A 26,657-nucleotide genomic window follows, 5' to 3' on the forward strand; every position below is an offset into this window, starting at 1 on the left:
AAATGCTTGATAGTGTATGTAATATAAACAGAGGTCTACTTTTTTGGGGACCTGAATATTGACTGTTTCCATCAAGCTGTCCGCTCAAGAGGAAGCTTCTCACTGTAACCAGTGCCTGTAATCTGGTTCAGGTTATTAATCAACCTACCAGGGTGTTTACACTACAGGAACTAAACTCCACAAAAAAAGAAACGTCCCTTTTTAAGGACCCTGTCTTTCAAAGATAATTCGTAAAAATCAAAATAACTCCACAGATCTTCATTGTAAAGGGTTTAAACACTATTTTCCATGCTTGTTCAATGAACCATAAACAATTAATGAACATGCACTTGTGGAACGGTAGGCAATTAAGGTCACAGTTATGAAAACCTAGGACACAAAAGAGGCCTTTCTACTGACTCTGAAAAACACCAAAAGAAAGATGCCCAGGGTCCCTGCTCAGTGGGTTAACATCTCACTGCAAGTACTGGCAAATCTGGTGCAGTCCATGAGGAGATGCACTGCAGTACTTAATGCAGATGGTGGCCACACCAGATACTGACTGTTACTTTTGATTTTGACCCCCCCCCCCCCCTTTGTTCAGGGACACATTATTACATTTCTGTTAGTCACATGTCGGTAGAACTCGTTCAGTTCCTGTCTCAGTTGTTGAATCTTGTTATGTTCATACAAATATTTACACGTTAAGTTTGCTGAAAATAAACAGTTGACGGTGAGAGGATGTTTCTTTTTTTTGATGAGTTTATATAATCCACATGTAGTTATCACATTTTTTACTAATACTGTAGAACTTTGTTCTAAAACTGTATCCGTACCCATTGAATGCAGTGATCTCAATATAGTGGCTATATCCAGGAAAGACAAGATTCCAAAAGCTGTTCCTAAAATAGTGTATAAGAGATCATACAAAATATTTAGCTGTGACTTATGTAGAAGTAAAACATATTTGGTCTGATGTGATTAATAAGAAGCATCCAGATGCTGCACTTGATGAATTTATGACATTGCTTCTTCCAATTATTGATAAACATGCACCTGTTAAGAAACAGACTGATAGAACTGTTAAGGATTTAATGAGGAATTGAAGAACGATGGTTGAAAGAGATGGGGCAAAAGGAGTGGTTAATAAGTCTGGCTGCACATCTCTTATTGAGATTTGAGAAATTATGTGACTAAACTTAAAAGAAACTTATGAAAACAAGGTCAATGATGGAAAATAACTTGAGTACTTTAAATTAAATTATGGGCAGGAAGACATTCAACTCCATCTTCCATAAAATCAGATGGCTTATTCAACACAAAACCATTTAATGTTGCCAATTATTTTAATAATTACTACATTGGCAAAGTGGGCAAACCTAGGCAGTAAATGCCAACCACGAACAGTTGAAAGAAAAGAATGACAGAAAAGCATTGTAAGTTTGAATTTTGTAAAATTAGTGTGGAAGAGGCAGAACAATTGTTATCAATAATGACAAACCTCCTGGCATTGACAACTTAGATGGAAAGCTGACCTGCCACTGTCAATAAACAAAGCCTGTGTCCATGTCTGCTGATGATTCAACCCTACACGGGCCAGCAACCACAGCTAGTGAAATCACTGCAACCCTAAACAAAGAGTTGGTCAGTTTTAGAATGGGAGGCCAGTAATAAACTGGTCCTGAAAATATCAAAAACTAAGAGCATTGTATTTGGTACAAATCATTCCGTATGTTCTAGACCTCAGCTGAATCTGGTAATGAATGGTTTGGCTGTTCAGCAGACTAAATGATTTGGTGTTATCTTAATATTGTAAATTGTCATGGTCAAAACATTTTGATTCAATGGTTGTAAAGATGGGGAGAGGTCTCTCCGTAATAAAAAGATGCTCTGCTTTTTGACACCGTCATCCCCTAAGCAATAATATGCATGCTAGTCTCTCTTGGCTAAGTGTTGAGGAAAGACTGACTGCATCGCTTCTCGTTTTTATAAAGCATAATCAACTTACACACAGCACTTACCCCACCAGACATATTTTCACAGTTCCCAGGTCCAGAACAAATTCAAGGAAACTTACAGTATTATACAGAGCCATGATTGCATGGAACTCCCATCTTATATAGGCCAAGTGAACAGCAAACCTGGTTTCAAAAAATAAATAAAGCAACACCTCACGGCACAACGCCTCTCCCCCATGTGACCTACTTGTTGCATGTATGTACTGACATGTATGTGGAACTGAGTGCACACACACATACTACATGTTAATGTTTAAGTGTAAAGTCTTTTGTCTGTAATGTCTTTTTCGTGATGTGTCGGACCCCAGTAAGACTAGCTGTCGCCATTGGCGTCGGCAAATGGCGATCCTAATAAAAAAAGGCATCTTTCTTCTACCTCCCTCGGGTGTGAGTTCTGAGGTGTCCCTTGATATGGCTGGACTGACTGAATCCTTTCCCACAGACAGGACAGGAGTAGGGTTTCTCCCCTGTGTGGACCCTCAGGTGGGTCTTCAGATGGGCAGACCGGTTGAAGCGTTTAGCACACACGTGGCAGCGGTATGGTCTCTCTCCCGTGTGAATGCGTTGGTGCTCCCTGAACCTCCCTGAGTAGCTGAAACTCTTGCCACACACACCACAGTGGAAGGGCTTCTCCTTATTGTGAGAACACATGTGGACCTTGAGGTAACTGGTAGAGGTGAATGACTTCCAACAGACTGTGCAGAGGATTTGCCTGTGACTAGTGTCACCACTGTGTGGTACTGTATGGGATAGCATGTGTGCCTTCAGTTGGGAAAGCTCACAGAACACGGCTCCACACTGAGTACATGAGTGTGTCTGGGTGTCCTCCTCTGGTCTCCTTTCTGGATCTCTCTGAACATCAGGTACACTTTCAGTGTTCTCACTCTGTGTTCTAGAACAGGCTGGATTTACTGCAGAGAGGGGCTGAGACTGAGGGGAGTCACTGGTTGGTTCTGATAGTGATACTCCATAGCCCTCTCCATCAGGTTCTGTTTTGATCTGTCCAGTTGTGTTGGTCAGTAGAGAGTCTCTCTCTCTGTTCTCCACAGTTTGGGGAAGATGTGTGGGGTGAGGTGGCTCCTGATCACAGTCACTTTTCACACAGGGAGGAATGATTATGGAGTCTTCTTTGGTATCAGCCTCCGGCCCTTGAATCTGCTCTACCTCCTGACGGGTCCTGAGTTCACCCTGTTCCTCTTTAATCTGTGTGGGCTCTGGGTCCCTCTGCCCCAGACTGGGGCTCCACTCCTGCTCACAGCGCTGTTGCTCAGGGGGAGTTTGCTGCTCTGAGACCCAAGAGAGAATGGGCTGAGGAGCTGTGGGAAAGAAGACAATTTACATCAATGACAGCTGTTGATGCTTGATTGACAAGACCACCATTGAGTTAGCTAGCTTGTTCTGGGAATGACATAGCTATGGCTCTGGCTGAATCCCATATCAACCCTTCCACTTCCCCTCACTCACTCATCCATCCATCCATCCATCTGCGCATTCACGCGTGCCTCTGCCATACACACAAGTGTACCAAAGCTGAGGGAGTGAAATTTATGGAGGGTGTAGTGCAGTGTTTCCCAAACTAGAGGTCGCGAAAGAAACTGACAAATTGAAATACTATCAAAAGTACTGTCAGACTGATTTGTAATAGACTGTCATATCCCCAATTTAAAAAGGTAAACATTGGGGTCGCAGGACAAATGGGGTCGCAGGACAAAAAAGTTTGGGAACCCCTGGTGTAGGAGCTAATTAGACCCTCCGATAACCACCTGGATCAAGCCACGGCACTGCATTATTTGAGTGTGTTGTACCAGCGCATAGGCGGCCAGTGAGTTTTAAGTTTGGGGAAGCTAATTGTCACCATTAAAAATACTTATTTTAGAATAATGCATTCCATACATCATCGCATTTGCAAACTTATGTTAGTTAGCCTGCTATTCCTAATGTGATGAAAAGATTGGATAGCCATAATTTTGGCTCATAATATAACTCAAAACACAAAAAATAGCATGGCTGACCACGTAGAGTAGGGCACCAGCGGAGAGCATTGGCCATATCCCCGATGAGCGCACACATTCACTCTATCATTGTTGGGTCAGTGCCACTTGAATGTTTATTTTTGGACAATCATTTCCTCCTCTATGGTAGATGGATGTCATTGTATTTGTTTCTCCCCTTCTTGTAGGCCTATTATATGAATCAGACAACGCTGTTAGCAGAGTAAGCTACCCTGAACTTTTTGTCGTATAAAAAAATAATTCTGCTAATGTCTCCAGTCATATAAAGCGTAGTAGAATGGCATAAAATTTGTTTATAAAAATGCCAGATTTTTCCAGTTGAAAGGAGAAGAAACGTATCTGATATAGCTTATAGACTATCCAATAAGGTAGGCTATACTGTTCGCTCAATTAAGTAGAGAATTTTTATGACTAAAAGACAGTCTTTTCATGATCTTCTCTTTAAAGCAATAGCCATTTGCTTTCCAAACTGTTTTCCTGTTTTCAAACTGGGTTCTGTTCTTCGACCAATCGATTGTTTGGAAATGTTTTAATCACATGCACGTGACCAATAGGGCCTGACCTATAGCATATCATAATCACATCAATAAATTGGTTATAACAAACTCTGAACACCGTAACACATCACAGCAAAATGGATGCAGAGGTGGTGACAAACTCGAAACGGGGGAATGTTTACTGGTTGCTAAGGAGGTAAAGGGGACATCAGATGTGTGGAATAAATTTGAGTAGTTGTGGAAAATACTGCAGATCAAGAAAAATAAGGTAAGGCGCAAGTGCTGTGTGCATATTGTGTGTCAAACAGGTGCTGTTAGATTACAATGTAATTTTTCTGACCGTTCGGAACAATGAAAACAACAGTAAATAAATTCGAAGAGTACCAGAGAGTATGTAAAAAAATTTTTTTAAAGCCTTTATTACAGCAAAGACTAAAAACAGTCGCATGCATTCGTGAATGCAATTGCCGAAATGGAGCGGTTTATTTATTGTTTATGCTAATTATTCAAGGGTCGCCATATTTTGTTTTAAAGCAAAAATCCTTGATTGCACTTAAAATCATGAATGACTCGTATGCTGTGTGATGACATTAACTAATTAATTGATAAAGTACCCTATATACAGTGCATTCGGAAAGTATTCAGACCATGACTTTTTCCACATTTTGTTACGTTACAGCCTAAATCTAAAATGTATTAAATTGTATTTTTCCTCAATTTAGACACAATAGCCCATAATGACAAAGCAAAAACAGGCTTTACATTTTTTTTTTGCAAATGTATAAAACATTTTTTTTTGTTACCCTATTTATCTAAGTATTCAGACCCTTTGCTATGAGACTCAAAATTTTGCTCAGGTGCATCCTGTTTCCATTTATCATCCTTGAGATGTTTCTACAACTTGCTTGGAGTCCACCTGTGGTAAATTCAATTGATTGGACATGATTTGGAAAGGCACACACCTGTCTATATATGGTCCCACAGTTGACAGTGCATGTCAGCGCAAAAATCAAGCCATGAGGTTGAAGGAATTGTCCTTAGAGCTCTGAGACACGATTGTGTCGAGGCACAGATCTGGGGAAGGATACCAAAATATTTCTGCAGAATTGAAGGTGCCCAAGAACACCACCAAGACTCTTCCTAGAGCTGGCTGCCAGCCAATCTGAGCAATCAGGGGAGAAGGACCTTGGTCAGGGAGGTGACCATGGTCACTTTGACAGAGCTCCAGTGTTCCACTGTGGGGATAGGAGACCCTTCTAAAAGGACAACCATCTCTGCACCACTCCACCAATCAGGCCTTTATGGTAGAGTGGCCAGACAAAAGCCACTCCTCACTAAAAGGCACATGAGAGCCCGCTTGGGGTTTGCCAAAAGGCACCTAAAGACTCTCAGACCATGAGAAACAAGATTCTCTGGTCTGATGAAACCAAAATTGAACTATTTGGCCTGAATGCCAAACGTCACATCTGGAGGAAACCTGGCACCATCCCTGCGGAGCAGAGTACATAGAGATCCTTGATGAAAACCTGCACCAGAGCACTCAGGACCTCAAACCGGGGTGAAGGTTCATCTTCAAACAGGACAATGATCCTAAGCACACAGCCAAGACAACGCATGAGTGGCTTCGTGACAAGTCTCTGAATGTCTTTGAGCAGCCAGAGCCCAGACTTTAACCCGGTCGAACATCTCTGGAGAGACTTGAAAATAGCTTTGCATCGACGCTCTCCATCCAACCTGACAGAGATTGAGAGGGTCTGCAGAAAATAATGGGAGAAACTCCCCAAAAACAGGTGTGCCAAGCTTGTAGTGTCATACCCAAGAAGACTGAAGGCTGTAATCGCTGCCAAAGGGTCTGAATACTTATGCAAATGTTATATTTCATTTTTTTTTTTTGTGCAAACATTTCTAAAAAACAGTTTTTGCTTTGTCATTATGGGGTATTGTGTGTAGATTGATGAGAAAAAAACAATTTAATCAATTTTAGAATAAGGCTGTAACATTAAAAAAAATTGAAAAACCAAGGGGTCTGAATACTTTCCAAATACACTATATCTTGTTAAACGACAGGAGGATTTATTCATTTGAATTTCATGCATGTTTTATTATTTTAAAATTGGAACAGGAATTCCATCATTCATCCACACAATATTGCATGACCCTAAACCCGCCTACCCCGCGGATATAACAGTGTGGACTGCTGGTTATGAACTAACCCGCACATCACTACAATAAACCCATCAACTTCAGGACACAAGTGTGTGGATGTGGATGAAGGACGGGCTGGTTGAATGAAGAGAAAACGATACATTAAAAAAAATACATTTTTGTACAATTTATTCTTGTACATTGAAGTTTCTGTCATTCTTTTTAGGCCATCTGGCATTAGTACGTGAGCCTATAAACTTCTGCGCAAAATAGCCTACACGCCTATCGCCAAATGTTTTTTGTGAAGGGGCAAAAAAGGTTTGTTGATACACGGAGGCTAAAATGACAATGTCTGAGTTTAATTCAATAAGAGAAAAGCTGTAAAATGAAGAGTTGAAAATAACGAGAAGGTAGGGCAAGAAAAGTAATGAAAGATTTGGTGAAGTGGTAAAAGAGGATGATAGCAGTGCTGTGATGATTGTGAGGCACTATAAAAATTTGAAGTCACAAGACGGGGACATCAAACAGGCCTATGGCACATCAAGGGAACTGTAGCCTACTGTTCAGATGTTTTAAATGTTAACTGAAATCTGGACACTGACTGTAGATTTTACCTTTCACATAGCCTTAATATTAACTCCTGCCGAATTAAGCATTAATTGCAGTAAAATTATACACCAAATGTGAAATGACTCAGGAACAGGAGTGGAGAAATATGATTTATTTCTTTCAGCATCTTGAGAGAACGTAAATGCACAGTTAGAGATGTCTGTAGAGGTGCTATCTTCACCAGCATCATGAAAGCTGATATTTCAACCACATAAAACATGCATCCAAGCCAAACTGAAATATTATTAGAAACATGTTGGGTCATTTTCATAGCTTTCCATTTCCTTACAACCGGTTAAACTGATGTCATTTTAGTAATGTTACAAAACCTGTCCCGTTTTTTGTTGAGTTATTGCATTTTCTCACCGGTGCCTAAACGTCTTTGCTCCACAAAAGAAGCAGAGATTAAAGAGAACTTTACCATGTCAACTAGATTGAAGCATTCAATCTATCAATTGATAACATTCTGGTGAACAAAGGTTTATTTAGTCTTATAGGGCAACATATATTGACAGAAGAGAAGCCACATGTATCTAATTATAGACAGTTCACTAACACATCAAGAGCTTGGGACTATAAGGTTATATCTGCAAGATGATGATTCTGAGATAATTGGCTTTAAAGTTCCAAACCCCTCATTGGTTTAAATGGTGTCAGCTAGTTTTATCTTGTATTCTTTTAAGCTTATCAACATGGATTGGGGTATTTAGAGTACTATATTGGTAGAGACCATTGAACAGAACAAGGCTATGTCAACTCATTTTTTACAAAAATGCAGACAGAACTTTGTCCCAAGCTCTCGAAATACAATTTCCAATATTTTGGTAGGCTAAGAAGAAACATATCTAAATTAGGCCCCAAATAAATGGCTCTTTCACCGACGCGATTCCCAACGTTCACCAAAAAACGGCCCATCACTAGTACACCAGTGGGAACTCCGCGATTTCGCGCTGATGAAAGATAAGAGCCATACGTATCGAAAGCAATGATTATTTACGTTTCTAAACGTTAAAACACTGCGTCGGGATTGTAGTTCACGTGAGGTAGTCGTGGGCGAAGTTAGTGGCTGAAACTATAGAAGGCAGAATGCTGCTTAGTGTTTGAGAGCTAGGCATCCACCGTCTCTGCCCCACAGAGTCAACTATTGTAGAAAACAATGTAACTTTTCTAGCTGTTTAACTAATTCGTGTAAATGACAAAGTACAGTACAGTAATCTAGCTAGTTACATACCCGGTAGGACTGGTGTGATCAAGTGTCGTTTCAGGTATTGGTTCTCTCTCTTTGTCCGGGCTATTTCTTCCTGGTACTCGGAGATCGTGTCTCCGACCACTCCAAGTATCTCCTCCGCAGCTTGCATCAAACGCTCAGTTAGATACACATTCAGATATTGTAATTTAGTCATTGTTGGACGATTATAGGGGGGGAAATATCTTCCCGAAATACACGCAGCTAGCTAGGGCTTGTTGTGAAACGTGAACGCTGTGCGCACGGAAGTGACGTTGGCACTCTAGTCACATTCACCATAGAAATGTAGGCACGTCAAATTAATTGATTAATCATATCAATAGGAATGTTTTGATAACAATGCAGTACTGACCATTACCTCATCCATGCAACGTTTTGCTGGCACTGATTACATCGTGACGTATTTCATTACACTGTTTGTCATTTTCACGGAGTTTTGCCCGCCGTCAGTGTGCTACTGCAGCCTGCATTCGGGGCGTTCCTATTGGTTCCTTCATGAACACCCCCCCTCGAGCATCCCATTGGTTACAGCATGAACGCCCCCCATCTCGAGCTGAACATTTCATCAGAGTTTCATACTGTACTGTCTTTGTCTTCATACTTGTGACACTTTTGAATGTGGGTCCTTCGCTCCTACCTGCCAAACACCTGCCCTCGCGTCATTAACAGAACTGCGGGAAAACAGTGCCCGACAGGCGGGGACAAAGGACACTGTCTATCATGTACAGCTGGTTAGCTAGCTACCGTTGTCGCCCCTGACCCTTCTTCTGTGGGGTTTATTGGCGCCTGGCATCCAATGTTATTGTGCATTAATGCCACCTACTGTACTGGAGCGCTCCTGCCTTCCGCCTGTCCTAGCTTAAAAATGTACCAATGCAAGTATAACGAGGGGTTGCTGCAGATGCCACAATTGCACCCTTCTCTGCCCCGCTACTGAACGGACAACTGTAGTGTTTGTAACGCAAGGTGGAGGATAGCCTGTCTCTCATCAGAGACCAGATTTATGTTGGGAAACTGCAAAGCAGCTAGCTTGCTAAAAGAAATGTAATCAATTTTAGAATAAGGCTGTAACGTAACAACATTATTGAAAAAGTCAAGGGATCTGAATACTTTCCGAATGCACCGTAGCTAGCTAAAAGCTAGGCTGAAAATACTGTTATCTTCAACCAAGCCTAGCTTTTAGCTAGCTACTCTACATTGCACGCTAGGTTGACTTGCAATAAAGTTAGAGAAACAAGTTCAGGAACAAGTAATTAAATATTATCCACAGAAAAAATATATTTATCCTATATTGAATAATATTTGTATATTTAATGAGAGACAGGCTCTCCTGCATCTTGCGTTACAAACACTACACTTGACCATTCAGTAGTGGGGCAAGACTCCGTGAAGACGACATATGGCGTAATGAAATATGTCTTGATGTAAACAAGGCATAACAGAAACAGATGCACTTACTCTACCTGCCAGCCATCAAGTGTACTGCAGGCAATATAACAGTCATGACCTTAGAGTGGACATGTTGCCTATCATTGACTTTGTTTACTTCTCTGAACAGGATCTAATAATGATAGGTTTCGAAAGCAAAATTAATATGTTAGGTGTTCATTTTCCAATCATCTTAGCGTTTCATTATTTGATCCAATGACTATACTGTGTGTGTGTGTGTGTGTGTACAGTACCAGTCAAAAGTTTGGACACACCTTCTCATTCAAGGGTTTTCTTTATTTTTAATATTTTCTACATTGTAGAATAACAGTGAAGACATCAAAACTATGAAATAACACATATGGAATCATGTAGTAGCCAAAAAAGTGTTAAACAAATCAAAATATATTTTATAACTGAGATTCTTAAAAGTAGCCACCCTTTGCCTTGATGACAGCTGTGCACACTCTTGGCATTAGCTCACCAGTCAAACTATTGTGTACTGAACATTCATATTGCAATGTACAGCCTTACCCCATTTCATGGACCCAAGATCCATAAGTATCAGTCTAGTCAGTGACACCCACAGAACACACTGTGGAGAGTTTACACAAATATTAAGGTCGTAACTCTTATTGCAGGACTTTGACACCACTGTGAAATGACACTACTGTGAAATGAGCCACATTAGCTCACCAGTCAATGGGCTGAATAGTGAGGTGATTACCCACAGTGGTAGCAATGCACGGTTATAACATTTACAGAAAATACAGATATGCCAAGGGGGGGGAGTGTTGCTTTCCATATTCAGCACCACATTCCTGTAAAGCTTAGAGAAGATCTCATGTTAAACACTATTGAAGTACAATGACTACAGGTTCATCTGCCTAACCAAAATTCTTGTGGGAAGATGCTATAGACCACCAAGTGCTAACAGTCAGTATCTGGATAATATGTGTGAAATGCTTGATAATATACAGTCGAAGTCGGAAGTTTAAATATACTTAGGTTGCAGTCATTAAAACTCGTTTTTCTAACACTCCACAAATTTCTTGTTATCAAACTATAGTTTTGGCAAGTCGGTTAAGACATCTACTTTGTGCATGGCACAAGTACGTTTTCCAACAATTGTTTACAGACAGATTATTTCACTTATAATTCACTGCATTACAATTCCAGTGGGTCAGAAGTGTACATACACTAAGTTGACTGTGCCTTTAAACAGCTTAGAAAATTCCAGAAAATGATGTCATGGCTTTAGAAGCTTCTGATAGGCTAATTGACATAATTTGAGTCAATTGGAGATGTACCTGTGGATGTATTTCAAGGCCTACCTTCAAACTCAGTGCATCTTTGCTTGACATCATGGGAAAATCAAAAGAAATCAGCCAAGACCTCAGAAAACAAATTATAGACCTCCACAAGTCTGGTTCATCCTTGGGAGCAATTTCCAAACGCCTGAAGGTACCACATTCATCTGTACAAACAATAGTACGCAAGTATAAATACCATGGGACCATGCAGCCGTCATACCGCTCAGGAAGGAGACACATTCTGTCTCCTAGAGATGAACATACTTTGGTGCGAAAGTGCAAATCAATCCCAGAACAACAGCCAAGGACCTTGTGAAGATGCTGGAGGAAACAGGTACAAAAGTATCTATATCCACAGCAAAATGAGTCCTATATCAACATAACCTGAAAGGCCGCTCAGCATGGAAGAAGCCACTGCTCCAAAACCGCCATATAAAAGTCAGACCACGGTTTGCAACTGCACATGGGGACAAAGATTGTACTTTTTGGAGAAATGTCCTCTGATCTGATGAAACAAAAATAGAACTGTTTGGCCATAATGACCATCGTTATGTTTGGAGGAAAAAGGGGGAGGCTTGCAAGCCGAAGAACACCATCCCAACTGTGAAGCACGGGGGTGGCAGCATCATGTTGTGGGGGTGATTTGCTACCTAAGAATAGTAATGCCCCCATTACTGTGTCACATATACTCCCTCTCTGGCCTTTAGGTCATCAGGCTGCTGATTATCCCGCACACCTGTCACCATCGTCATGCGCACCTGCACCTCATGACACTCACCTGGACTCCATCACCTCCTTGATTATCTTCCCGATATCTGTCACTCCCCTTGATTCTTTCCTCAGGTGTTATTGACTCTGTTTCATGTCAGTGTGTTGTTTGTGTTTCGTGTTCATTGTTTCTTTTATTGATTAAACACTCACTCCCTGAACTTGCTTCCCGACTCTCAGCGCACTCGTTACATACTGGCTGAAATAGCCGACCAATCAGCCTGTTAACAACCCTTTGGAAACTTTTGTGAAAAATTGTGTTTGACCAGATACAATGCTATTTTACAGTAAACACATTTCAACAGACTTTCAGCATGCTTATAGGGAAGGACATTCAACTTACACAAATGACTGATGATTGGCTGAGAGAAATTGATAATACAAAGATTGTGGGGGCTGTTCTGTTAGACTTCAGTGCGGCATTTGGCATTATTGATCATAGTCTTCTGCTTGAAAAATGTATGTGTTTTGGCTTTACACCCCCTGCTATATTGTGGATAAAGAGTTACCTGTCTAACAGAACGCAGAGGGATGTTCTTTAATGGAAGCCTCTTCAACATAATCCAGGTATAATCAGGAATTCACCAGGACATCTGTCTAGGCCCCTTACTTTTTAAAAACGTTACTAACAACATGCCACTGTCTTTGAGTAAAGTCAGTGTGTCTATGTATGCAGATGACTCAACACTATACACATCAGCTACTACAGCGAATGAAATGACTGCAACACTTAACAAAGAGCTGCAGTTAGGTTCAGAATGGGTGGAAAGGAATAAACTAGTTCTACATATTAAAAAAATTAAAAGCATTGTATTTGGGACAAATAATTCCCTAAACCTCAACTAAATCTTGTAATAAATAATGTGGAAATTGAGCAAGTTGAGGTGACTAAACCTGCTTGGAGTAACCTTGGATTGTAAACTGTCATGGTCAAACATGTTGATTCAACAGTAGCTAAGATGGGGAGAAGTCTGTCCATAATGAAGCGCAACTCTGCCTTCTTAACAACACTATCAACAAGGAAGGTCCTACTGGCCCTAGTTTTGTCGCACCTGGACTACTGTTCAGTCGTGTGGTCAGGTGCCACAAAGAGGGACTTAGGAAAATGACAATTGGCTCAGAACGGGGCAGCACAGCTGGCCCTTAAATGTACACAGCGAGCTAACATTAATTATATGCATGTCAATCTCTCATGGCTCAAAGTGGAGGAGAAATTGACTTCATCACTACTTTTTTTGTAAGAAGTGTTGACAAGCTGAATGCACCGAGTTGTCTGTTTCTACCACTAGCACACAGCTCGGACACCCATGCATACCCCACAAGACATGCCACCAGAGGTCTCTTCGCAATCCCCAAGTCCAGAACAGACTATGGTAGTCGCACAGTACTACATAGAGCCATGACTAAATGGAACTCCATTTCACATCAGGTAACTGATGAAAGGAGTTGAATCAGATTTTAAAAACAGATAGAAATACACCTTATGGAACAGCCGGCACTGTGAAGAGACACACACAGATACAGACGCATACGCACACACATGCTAGCACACGCACTCTACACACGTACATTGTAATATTGTTGTATGGTGGTATTATACATTTTGTATTGTAGATATGTAGTGGTGTAATAATGTTATATGATATAATGTTTTATCTTTTGTTTTATGTGTAATGTAAATGCCTTAATGTGTTTGGACCCCAGGAAGAGTAGCAGCTGCCTTGGCTAATGGTGATCCCTAATAAATACGAACACATAACTTTTCGTTGATTGTCATAACATTAAAATAAGTGATAATTATTCTAAAAAGGTCTGGCCTTTTTAGGCAAAATACGGAGAGCCAGGTTGCTCTTTCAAATGTTGTGTAATTACTGAGCACAGTAGTGTGCAATTATTGATGTACATAATGTATAGGTCCCTTTGTCTGTCCAGTGCCCTGACCACTGTTTTGTTTCAAGGTACTTATAGAGACAACACTGAGTGACCTGTTCCCAAGACATAACACCACAACCCTGAAGACCTCCACCTGGCCGCCACATTGAAGCTCGCTCAGAACAAGCTGCAGAAGTCAAGATTCATTTGGTTAAGTAGAAAATGTTGTATCCCACATCCTACACATTTTACTGGACCAGGGTATCTATAGACCAGGGTACCTGTAGACCAGGGTACCTGTAGACCAGAGTATCTGTAGACCAGGGTATCTGTAGTGGGATTTGGTTTGTTAGGTTGATGTGAGGACTGCTATTAGTGTTTGCTGTACTAATGATTCTGATGTGCCGCTTGAAACATGAAATCCGTTAAGTCATGCAATGGACATACAGTTCCTAAATTATGGTCCAAATGCAAATCCTCAGCCCAGCTACTGTACAAGGGGTAAGAGCGTCTGCTAAATGACGTAAATGGGTACCAGTACTGAGTCGATGTGCAGGGGTACGAGGTAATTGAAGTAGATATGTACATATAGGTCGGGGTGAAGTCACTAGGAAAAAGGATATATAATAGACAGTAGCAGCAGCGTATGTGATGTAGAAGTGTGTGTGTGTGGCAAATGTGTGCCTGTGTGAACATGTTATTTGTGTCTGTGTGTTGGAGTGTCAGTGTAAGTATGTGTATGGTGTGGCGGATGAATCAGAATTAGTTGGGTAACATAGATAATTAAGATGTTTTATTTGCATAATATGCTTATGTGAGATACTTGTAGAATAGAATGTAGAATAGAATGTATCCCTTTGGACTTTGGTGTTGGCAGTTGTACATCTTCCCTCAGCTGGGGCTCAGTCACTTGGGGCCCAGAGAGGGGAGAGGTCAGAATGGAACATTGTCTTCATATGTGAATGTGTCTTTACCTATTCTTAAACCATGTGAAGGGATGGCGTGATTAACGGGGAACCAATTACTTGTCTCCACAATGTCTGTGCGCAAGTCATTAATAATGAAATATTCTCTGCATTCTGTTGTCCTCTTCTTGATGTCAATCCTTCCTGTTCTCCAATTAAAGTATCTGTCTCTTCTTTCAGTGTCTTTCCCAGACCTTTTTAGAATATTTTGCACTTGATGTTTCTATGACAATCAATGCAAAAGTTATTGCGAACAAGAGATTTAAAAGCATTTTTATATGATTTGATTATTTATATTAAATCAACACATTCATTTTAATGCAAATCAAATGTTGTAAAAGTAGACAAGACATGTTTTTAAATAATTAGCACTTGTTTTTATGTTTCTATGACAATCAATGCAAAAGTTATTGCGAACAAGAGATTTAACAGTGAATGTCAGATATAAAACATACTTTACCTCGATGCTGAGCACTCGCTCAAATGTGGATTGTGGAATCTATTTAACACACCGATCTTATTCAACACAGCGCTACAGGTTGGCTAATGCCCTGCGTCCTACACTACACGACTTTCAAAATCCTAACATTGCTGAGCCTCTCACATTAAACAACCATCTTTACTGTAGTTTTTTTTGTAATGGATGTTACTGTTTCATCAGGGAGCCACAAAGATGAAGAAAACAAATGTCATCGCTGAATTCATGTTATGTTTTCTATTTCATGCAGCCACAGAATAGAAAGAAGCAACATTTCACACTGTTTAAAGTTGAGAGTTATCATTCACACAAAGTATCAGGGGCTGTACAATGAAACTGGGTGTGTAAGTATCCCTCCAAGATAATATGGTCAAGTTGGCCTCATGTATAGATCCTCAAACAAATAAATAACACCAAGGACATGAAAATCCATCAAATTAACAGTTTTTAAAACCTCTTAAGGATCTCTACAGATCGGTGTCCCACCCACGGGACGGTTGAGCTAATGTAGGCTAATGCGATTAGCATGAGGTTGTAAGTAACAAGAACCTTTCCCAGGACATAGACATATCTGATATTGGCAGAAAGCTTACATTCATGTTAATCTAACTGCACTGTCCAATTTGCAGTAGCTATTACAGTGAAATAATACCATGCTATTGTTTGAGGAGAATGCACATTTATGAACTTGAAAAGTTATTAATAGACCAATTAGGCACATTTGGGCAGTCTTGATACAACATTTTGAACAGAAATGCAATGGTTCATTGATCAGTTTAAAACTTTGCACATACACTGCTGCCATCTAGTGGCCAAAATCTAATTGCACCTGGGCTGGAATAATACATTATGGCCTTTCTCTTTCACGTCAAAGATGATGGTACAAAAAAATACCAAAAAACTGTTGTTTTTTTTCTTTGTATTATCTTTTACCAGATCCAATGTGTTATATTCTCCTACATTAATTTTACATTTCCACAAACTTTAAAGTGTTTCCTTTCAAATAATATCAATAATATGCATATCTTTGCTTCTGGTCCTAAGCTACAGGCAGTTAGATTTAGGTATGTAATTTTAGGCAAAAATTTAAAAAAGGGTAAGATTAATTAATTAATGGAGCCAGCAACGCTGATACCAAATCAATTTTCTAGAAGGAAAAAATAAAGCTATCATATTGAGAGAGAGAGAGAGAGAGAGAGAGAGAATGACAGAACACTTAATCAACTTTTTAAAAGCTTAGAACACAAGTAAAATAAAATGCACACATATAGAAATAATTGCATTTTTTATGTGAAATTGAATTATTGATTTCAATAATTAAAATTATCGATATAAAAAAATTATATACAAATTTAAATTATTGATATTGATTGATAGAAAAATTTCAATAATCGAATTCCACATATTTTAGCATATATTTAGCATTATTAAGACTTAAACCAATCAACTTCTAGTTCCTTGAATGTCAAAGAAGAGGAGGGTGGAGAGAGCACAGAGAGGCAGTCTTCCCATTTTGTTGCTGTAGCTCTTTCCTGCAGTCCAATGGCCAAAGCCCAAATTTAAACTCTATATCTGACATGGTTCAAGGGTCTTTTATTTTGTTAAGGCCATAATCATGCCTGTGAGGTGCATACTTTTTTTTCAAAGATTTGTTTAATTAAGACTACCAAGAAACACTCTGTGTGACCCTGATTTAGCCCACTGCAGTAAAAGGTTAAAATTAAAAGACTAAAATAATTACATTACATTTTTTTCCTACCGATGTACACAACCTACTCCACATTTCTAAAGTGAAATAAAAATCTAAGAACATTTTCCAAATGAATACAAAATAAAAAACAAAGATATCTTGATTGCATACTGTATGTCTTCATATTCCATAGTTCAAAGGTAGGACCACAGGTCTCCGAGTTGTGTGGTGGAAAAACATTTCAGGGGCACGTAGTTTTTCCTGATCTGGTAACCTTCCTGATCTGGTAACCTAACCAGGTACAACTCTGGACCTTTTACAGTATGACGTGATTAATCTGTGCTAAAAAGGTTTAAAATGGGCTGTGATGGGACCAGAGTTTTTCTAATCAGCTCACATTGTTTTAAAAAAACTCCTTGATGAAAACCCTGTCAAACTGCAGCAACCTGGTACTTGTCAATATTAATTATACAGGACTAGTGGTGTTTCCTATACACAGACATAGAAAATAACATGATTGGACAATAAAACTCACAGGGCTTGCTTTATGCAGTTTTGCATCATGTAGTCCTGCCCTATGCAACTGTAGGTCTAATTAAAAATATACTCATGTACACGTGTATTGTGTTTATTGCTAAATTCCAGTTCATCATTTTGGATTGAAAAAGTATTGGTAGCCAAGTCAGCCCAAGTTTGAATATAAAGCACATTTGATACCATTCACATTTTCTCACAAACAAATGGACTATAAATACACAACATTACCGCTTTACCCTGGCCAGAGCACATAGTAGGCTAGACTATACAGCTGCTGTTATTAGTAGCCTACAGTTGATAGAAAATAGTCTAGTTTCCATGCAATACAGCATCCCAGCAAACAGGGGATGTCCTGAGGACATTCAACGACATTCCCGTTAGGTCTCTTAAGGGTTTTGGCGTAACATTATTCTATTGACATTATGATAACGTTCTAAGAACGTTGCGTGGTGGACCAAAGGGAATGTTCTCTCCGGGACATTTCTCTATTTCCCTGTTTGTTCTCAGGACATCACTGAGGACTATGTCAGAACCTTTTAAAGAGTTTCTCAGGACTTACATTTTACTAGTCCTTTGGACGTTGTGTGATGGTCGCAAGGGAACGTTCTCAGGGGGACATTTTTTATAGATTTTTTTATAGATTTTGTCCAGTCCGGTCTGACTGTTGACGTTAACATCAAAGTTTGGACTGACCAAACTTAAACAACTTTTCAACGTCCATGGATGTCCGGTGTCGGTTGGTGAGATGCTGGTTACAGTAAATGGAAAGAGAGGGGGCTCATTGATAGGTGTCAGTAAGAGCTGGGAGACTTGGCATTACCAGGAGATTGAGAGTGAGAGGCAGAGAGAGAGAGGGGGGGAGAGAGGAAGGTGTTGTCCAGACTCTGACTGTTTTAACACTTGGTTTGATCACCAGACGAAAGGAAGACAAAGAAAACCATTAAGAACTGAACATAACAGTATGCCAGTGGAAGGGAGTAGCAGGTGCAGGTGACCCAACTGTGTTTTGTGTCAGCTATGATTTCCCAGTGTAGCCAATTCAGTTGCAGTAATTCCTTTACTGATTTGTTTTGGTAATTCTGAGCTTTAATCACTTAATAATTCATAAACAAAATTAATATATTAAAAACACTATAACTAATTGGTAGGTCTACCATTACTTGTTACTTCTGTAAACGTTTATTATCCTCCACCCTGATGAGGGAGAGAAATTAGAAAATATAAAGATACACTGTGTGGGTTTTTGTAATGGCAAAATTTCTTAAACTTACAGAAGGTAAACCACTTATCCAAAACTAAATATAAGTGTTGGCAGGGGACTTTACGTCAACATTATTTTGTTTTGATGTAATTCTAATACCTTTTAAGGCTTTTTCTTGTAGATGTTTTCTAAGACCCCTTTTCCATCTGTTATTCAGAAATCAAAAGTCGTTACTTATGCCAAATTCTTAAGATGGAAAAATGTATCTATGCCTTCATTTCCCCAAAATATAGACTCTTAAATTTCATTTGACACCCAATTTGATATACTCCTACGACCTTCACATGTTGGTGCTCATGGGTCCTTTCAAATGGATATGCCCCTAACCAATAGCAGTGAAATGAGATTAAATCTGGTCATGATCAGTTTAATATATTTTCATTAATTAGCCTAAGTGAAATAGATTGGCTTGATAGCAGCAGTCATTGACCTTGTTGGTTGGCTAGCAAGAAGATCTTGACGTTTTTATTTTATTTATTTATTTTTATTTCACCTTTATTTAACCAGGTAGGCTAGTTGAGAACAAGTTCTCATTTGCAACTGCGACCTGGCCAAGATAAAGCATAGCAATTCCACATATACAACAACACAGAGTTACACATGGAATAAACAAAACATACAGTCAATAATACAGTAGAACAAAAAGAAAACAAAAAGTCTATATACAGTGAGTGCAAATGAGGTAAGTTAAGGCAATAAATAGGCCATGGTGGCGAAGTAATTACAATATAGAAATTAAACACTGGAATGGTAGATGTGCAGAAGATGAATGTGCAAGTAGAGATGCTGGGGTGCAAAGGAGCAAGATAAATAAATAAATACAGAATGGGGATGAGGTAGTTGGATGGGCTGTTTACAGATGGGCTATGTACAGGTACAGTTATCTGTGAGCTGCTCTGACAGCTGGTGCTTAAAAGTAGTGAGGGAGATATGAGTCTCCAGCTTCAGTGATTTTTGCAGTTCGTTCTAGTCATTGGCAGCAGAGAACTGGAAGGAAAGGCGACCAAAGGAGGAATTGGCTTTGGGGTTGACCAGTGAGATATACCTGCTGGAGCGCGTGCTACGAGTGGGTGCTGCTATGGTGACCAGTGAGCTGAGATAAGGCGGGGCTTTACCTAGCAGGGACTTGTAGATAACCTGGAGCCAGTGGGTTTGGCGACGAGTATGAAGCGAGGGCCAACCAACGAGAGTGTACAGGTCGTAGTGGTGGGTAGTGTATGGGGCTTTGATGACAAAACGGATGGCACTGTGATAGACTGCATCCAATTTGTTGAGTAGAGTGTTGGAGGCTATTTTATAGATGACATCGCCGAAGTCGAGGATCGGTAGGATGGTCAGTTTTACGAGGGTATGTTTGGCAGCATGAGTGAAAGACATTAGACTTTAGACATTGTTCATTTTTTCTTGACGTTACACAGCATTCACTTTTTGTAAAACTGGTCCAGCCACTTCAAATGAAACCAAATTGTATTGGTCACATACACATATTTAGCAGATGCTATTGCGGGTGTAGCGAAATACACCCGCAATAGTTAGCCAAGATGGCGTAGCAGTAGGACGTGTGTGTTTGTCTTTGTCTAATCCCGTGTATTATCCCGTGTAAATAGCCAGGCTTTTTCATATACATCTTAATTTCACTTTCTATCTACGAACTAAACATACTTTCCTGCAACCCGCCTCACCCAATGTGGTATGGATCTGCTATTTTTATTCCTTATAACTGGAATTTCCATTAGGAGCTAGCCAGCTAACTAGCTACTAGTCTTTCTTAGCCACGGCTAGCAGTCTTCACCTTTTTCTCGGTCACCAGCCAGCCTTAGCTCGGACAACACCTGCCAGTCTGCACAGCGCGATATCAACCCAGAGCATATCGGACTGCTTATCTCTACCATATCACCGGATTCCTGCCGCTCTGGATCATTACACTGGATCATCGCAGCTAGTGTGGTGGCTAATTTCTGCATTACCAAATGAGGAGAGTTAAACACACCAGTCCGAGTTAACTACATATTTAATACTTAAGATACTTTTGCAAAAGCCTCTTTGACCTTCAATAATGCACTCTCTCGAATGAACCAGGAAGGTGATTACACAATGGCTACAGAGATATTTTATAGCAAAGATACACCCCCTTCAACGTACATTGACAAACCACAGATACATAGAATGGGTCACAAAGGTTAAGTTTTGTATGACAGATATCCATAAAACACAGCAGGCAGTAACTGCTATGTCAACAGGGTTCATTGTATAGCCCAGTATCTGGTCCCCTTAGAACCGTCCCTCCCTGGTACTTCATAGAACAAAAATACCATTTCATCCAATGGCATATATCAATTGTCAACTCTAGATACTCCTATCTCAAGCAAACCCCCTCTTGACCCCACTTCTGGACAGGCTCACTGGGGGGAGTGAGCCTCTAGGCCATATATTATCACAGGATAAGTGCATGATCTAAGAGACAATGGTCCCAGACACTGCCATAAACCTCCCCACAATAAAGAAAGGAGGGAGTGACTTGCTCACAGACATTGTGGACACAAGTCATTGGTTCCCCCTTAATCACGCCATCCCTTCACATGGTTTAAGAATAGGAAAAGAGACATTCACATATGAAGAAAATATTTCATTCTGTCCTCCTCTCTCGCTGATATTCTGCAGAGCAACAGAGACATGTAAAAAACAGGTCTGAACTCTCCCCTCTCTGGGCCCCAAGTGTCTGAGCCCCAGCTAAGGGAAATGTGCAAATGAAACATACCAGAGTCCAAAGGACACTTTCTAATGACAAGTATCTCACATAAGCCTATTATACTAATAAAACATCTTAATCATCTATGTTACCCAACTAATTCTGATTCATCCACGACACTAGCTAGATGCAAACGAGTGGCTACTGTTAGCTAACACCTCTGTCCCGAAGCAAGCACCAGCTAGTCTTGAGCTAGCCTCAAGCTAGGCCCATATACAAGCTAATTCTAGGGCTACAATACTTCCTTTGCCAATTGGCCTGGACCCTTTATTGTCGACACGGAGCCTCGTCGATCCATCACGACTGGACTGCCGACGTGATCGCCCGATGTGGTCTCAACAGGCTATTCTGTTACGATGTCACCGAAGAAGCATCTACTAGCCCCGGCCCACTAGCTTTTCTGAACGCTGTGTCCCCTGCTAGCGTAGTAGTGACCCTTGTCTATACATTATGCCTTGAATCTATTCTTCCACGCACAGAAATCTGCTCCTTTTAATCTCTGTCCCCAATGCACTAGACGACCAGTTCTTATATCCTTTAGCCGTAACCTTACCCTACTCCTCCTCTGTTTCTCTGGTGATGTAGAGGTTAACGCAGGCCCTGTAGCCCCCAGTTCCACTCCTATTCCCCAGGCGCTATCATTTGTTGATTTATGTAAACGTAAAAGCCTTGGTTTCATGCATGTTAACATCAGAAGCCTCCTCCCTAAGTTTGTTTTATTCACTGCTTTAGCACACTCTGCCAACCCTGATGTCCTAGCCGTGTCTGAATCCTGGCTTAGGAAGGCCACCAAAAATTCTGAAATTTCCATCCCCAACTACAACATTTTCCGCCAAGATAGAACTGCCAAAGGGGGTGGAGTTGCAATCTACTGCAGAGATAGCCTGCAGAGTTCTGGCATGCTATCCAGGTCTGTGCCCAAACAGTTCGAGCTTCTACTTTTAAAAATCCACCTTTCCAGAAATAAGTCTCTCACTGTTGTTGCTTGTTATAGACCCCATCAGCCCCCAGCTGTGCCCTGGACACCCTATGTGAATTGATTGCCCCCCATTTATCTTCAGAGATTGTACTGTTAGGTGACCTAAACTGGGGTGTGCTTAACACCCTGGCCGTCCTACAATCTAAGCTAGATGCCCTCAATCTCACACAAATTATCAAGGAACCCACCAGGTACAACCCTAAATCCATAAACATGGGCACCCTCATAGATATCATCCTGACCAACCTGCCCTCTAAATACACCTCTGCTGTCTTCAATCAGAATTTCAGCAATCACTGCCTCATTGCCTGCATCCGTAATGGGTCCGCGGTCAAATGACCACCCCTCATCACTGTCAAACGCTCCCTAAGTCACTTCAGCAAGCAGGCCTTTCTAATCGACCCGGCCCGGGTATCCTGGAAGGATATTGACCTCATTCCGTCAGTAAATGATGCCTGGTTATTCTTTAAAAGTGCTTTCCTCACCATCTTAAATAAGTATGCACCATTCAAAAAATGTAGAACTAAGAACAGATATAGCCCTTGGTTCACTCCAGACTTCATTGCCTTTGACCAGCACAAAAACATCCTGTGGCGTACTGCAATAGCATCAAATAGCTCCCGCGATATGCAACTTTTCAGGGAGGAACAAATATACACAGGCAGTTAGGAAAGCAAAGGCTAGCTTTTTCAAACAGAAATGTGCATCCTGTAGAACAAAATCCCAAAATTTCCAAAAAAGCTCCAAAAAGCTCTTCCATGCCGTCCCTAGGAGGGGTGTGTCACTTGAGTGGGTTGAGTCACTGACGTGACCTTCCTGTCCGGGTTGGCGCCCCCCCTTGGGTTGTGCCTTAGCAGAGATCGTTGTGGGCTATACTCGGCCTAGTCTCAGGATGGTAAGTATCCCTCTAGTGGTGTGGGGTTATGCTTTGGCAAAGTGGGTGGGGTTATATCCTGCCTGTTTGGCCATGTCCGGGGGTAACGTCGGACGGGGCCACAGTGTCTCCCGACCACTCCTGTCTCAGCCTTCAGTATTTATGCTGCAGTAGTTTGTGCCGGGGGCTAGGGTCAGTCTGTTATTTCTGGAGCATTTGTCCTGTCTTATCCGGTGCAACCCCTGTTACTAGCTTGTTCAACCTCCCTTTTGTATCTTCTGAGATCCCCAAAGATTGGAAAGCTGCCGCGGTCATCCCCCTCTTCAAAGGGGGAGACACTCTAGACCCAAACTGCTACAGACCTATATCTATCCTGCCCTGCCTTCTCTAAAATATTCGAAAGCCAAGTTAACAAACAGATCACCGACCATTTCAAATCCCACCGTACCTTCTCCACTATGCAATCTGGTTTCTGAGCTGGTCATGGGTGCACCTCAGCCACGCTCAAGGTCCTAAACGATATCATAACCGCCATCCATAAAAGACAGTACAGTGCAGCTGTCTTCATCGACCTGGCCAAGGCTTTCGACTCTTTCAATCACCGCATTCTTCTCGGCAGACTCAATAGCCTTGGTTTCTCAAATGACTGCCTCGCCTGGTTCACCAACTACTTCTCAGACAGAGTTCAGTGTGTCAAATCGGAGGGCCTGTTGTCCGGACCTCTTGCAATCTCTATGGGGCTGCCACAGGGTTCAATTCTCGGGCCGACTCTTTTCTCTGTATATATCAATGATGTCGATCTTGCTACTGGTGATTCTCTGATCCACCTCTACGTAGGACACCATCCTGTATACAGTTGAAGTCGGAAGTTTGCATACACCTAAGCCAAATACATTTAAACTCAGTTTTTCACAATTCCTGACATTTAATCCTAGTTAAAATTCACAGTCTTAGGTCAGTTAGGATCACCACTTTATTTTAAGAATGTGAAATCAGAATAATAGTGGAGAATGATTTATTTCTGCTTTTATATCTTTCATCACATTCCCAGTGGGTCAGAAGTTTACATAGACTCAATTAGTATTTGGTAACATTGCCTTTAAATTGTTTAACTTGGGTTAAACGTTTCAGGTAGCCTTCCACAAGCTTCCCACAATAAGTTGGGTGAATTCCTCCAGACAGAGCTGGTGTAACCGAATCAGGTTTGTAGGCCTCCTTGCTCGCACACGCTTTTTCAGTTCTGCCCACACCTTTTCTATAGGATTGAGGTCAGGGATTTGTGATGGCCATTCCAATACCTTGACTTTATTGTCCTTAAGCCATTTTGCCACAACTTTGGAAGTATGCTTGCGGTCATTTTGAAGACCCATTTGTGACCAAGCTTTAACTTCCTGACTGATGTCTTGAGATGTTGCTTCAATATATCCACAGAATTTTCCTCCCTCATGAAGCCATCTATTTTGTGAAGTGCACCAGTCCCTCCTGCAGCAAAGCACCCCCACAACATGATGCTGCCATCCCCGTCCTTCACGGTTGGGATGGTGTTCTTCGGCTTGCAAGCATCCCCCTTTTTCCTCCAAACATAACGATGGTCATTATGGCCAAACAGTTCGATTTTTGTTTCATCAGACCAGAGGACATTTCTCCAAAAAGTACAATCTTTGTCCCCATGTGCAGTTGCAAACCGTAGTCTGGCTTTTTTATGGCGGTTTTGGAGCAGTGGCTTCTTCCATGCTGAGCGGCCTTTCAGGTTATGTCGATATAGGACTCATTTTACTGTGGATAAAGATACTTTTGTACCTGTTTCCTCCAGCATCTTCACAAGGTCCTTTGCTGTTGATCTGGGATTGATTTGCACTTTTTGTACCAAAGTACGTTCATCTCTAGGAGACAGAACGCGTCTCTTTCCTGAGCGGTATGACGGCTGCGTGGTCCCATGGTGTTTATACATGCGTACTATTGTTTGTACAGATGATCATGGTACCTTCAGGTGTTTGGAATTTGCTTCCAAGGATGAACCAGACTTGTGGAGGTCTACAAATTGTTTTCTGAGGTCTTGGCTGATTTCTTTTGATTTTCCCATGATGTCAAGCAAAGAGGCACTGAGTTTGAAGGTAGGCCTTGAAATACATCTGCAGGTACACCTCCAATTGACTCAAATTATGTCAATTAGCCTTTCAGAAGCTTCTAAAGCAATGACATCATTTTCTGGAATTTTACAAGCTGTTTAAAGGCAGTCAACTCAGTGTATGTTAAGTTTTGACCCACTGGAATTGTGATACAGTGAATTCTAAGTGAAATAATCTGTCTGTAAACAATTGTTGGAAAAATTACTTGTGTCATGCACAAAGCAGATGTTCTAACCGAGTTTCGAAAACTATAGTTTGTTAACAAGAAATCTGGTGAGTGGTTGAAAAACTAGTTTTAATGACTCCAACCTTAGTGTATGTAAACGTCCGTCTTCAACTGTAGCTAGCTATCGTTGGTTCAAATGAAGCAAAATTATGTACTAATATGAAAGTATAAACCCACCACAGTGATGTCGATTATGAATGAAGTCCCAGGCGGAGGGTTCTCGGTTGAACACAGATGCGCATCGGACAGTCCTTGCACTTTTCAACCCACGCCCACCCTGATACATAACACCGCCCACTGGGCGAAATGGCGTAAAATGAGTGCTGCCCTCTCTGTAAGGCTGCCATTAGCTACTAAATGATCCTTAACTTATTCTGTATGGGATTTTAATAATAATCGGTTCAAGGACATACATCTGGTGTAATAGAAGCAATTATTGGTACCATGATTGTCTTTAAAATGTGTATTTATTTACATTAAGATTGACCACGAAGATGTACATTTTCCCTTCACTATAATGGGGGATCCTGTTTTCTGCATACAATGCCTGCAGTACTGCGGTCGGCCTTGAACTTGGTGGCTGATTTTAGCCATCTTTATTTTTCACCTTGTTTTCTTTTCCACTAGAGGGCGACCTCTAACAGTTATTAAGCTCAGAGGTACCATAGATCCAAGGCCTACCATAAAAATAAACACTGTACATTGATTCACACACTACTAGATGTAAGTGTATCCTATTGTGACAAATGATAACTTGACATGATGAAAGAGAACTTAAGGGAGGTAAACTTGTGTGCATTAGAAAACCCTATGTCAACTTTACACCTCTCTCTGTTGGTTTCAAGAAATGGGTGTGTAAAATAAAAACAGGGATAATATTGC

At 40.9% G+C, this 26,657-nt stretch overlaps 1 protein-coding gene across 5 annotated transcripts in view; it reads right to left on the minus strand.

The window, feature by feature from the left end:
* Window positions 1-562: 562 nt before the first annotated feature.
* LOC106568360 (zinc finger and SCAN domain-containing protein 5B) overlaps window positions 563-26,657 on the minus strand; it is a 29,237-nt gene continuing 3,142 nt past the window's right edge. The window contains exons 1-3 of one of the 5 annotated variants that reach the window (XR_001320272.2): window positions 8,865-9,260; window positions 8,492-8,611; window positions 563-3,313 (exon numbers count right to left, since the gene is read on the minus strand). Coding sequence is in view for 3 of the 5 variants with exons in the window: in XM_014138642.2 (XP_013994117.2) it covers window positions 2,370-3,313; window positions 8,492-8,663 (1,116 nt within the window). In the remaining 2 variants the exon portion in view is untranslated. Of the gene's footprint in view, window positions 3,314-8,491; window positions 8,818-8,858; window positions 9,261-26,657 lie in introns of those variants that run through there. The other 4 variants (XR_001320271.2, XM_014138642.2, XM_014138645.2 and 1 more) reach the window with 4 other exon arrangements.

This window comes from Salmo salar, chromosome ssa13 (genome assembly GCF_905237065.1).
Source record: "Salmo salar chromosome ssa13, Ssal_v3.1, whole genome shotgun sequence".
NCBI lineage: Eukaryota > Metazoa > Chordata > Actinopteri > Salmoniformes > Salmonidae > Salmo > Salmo salar.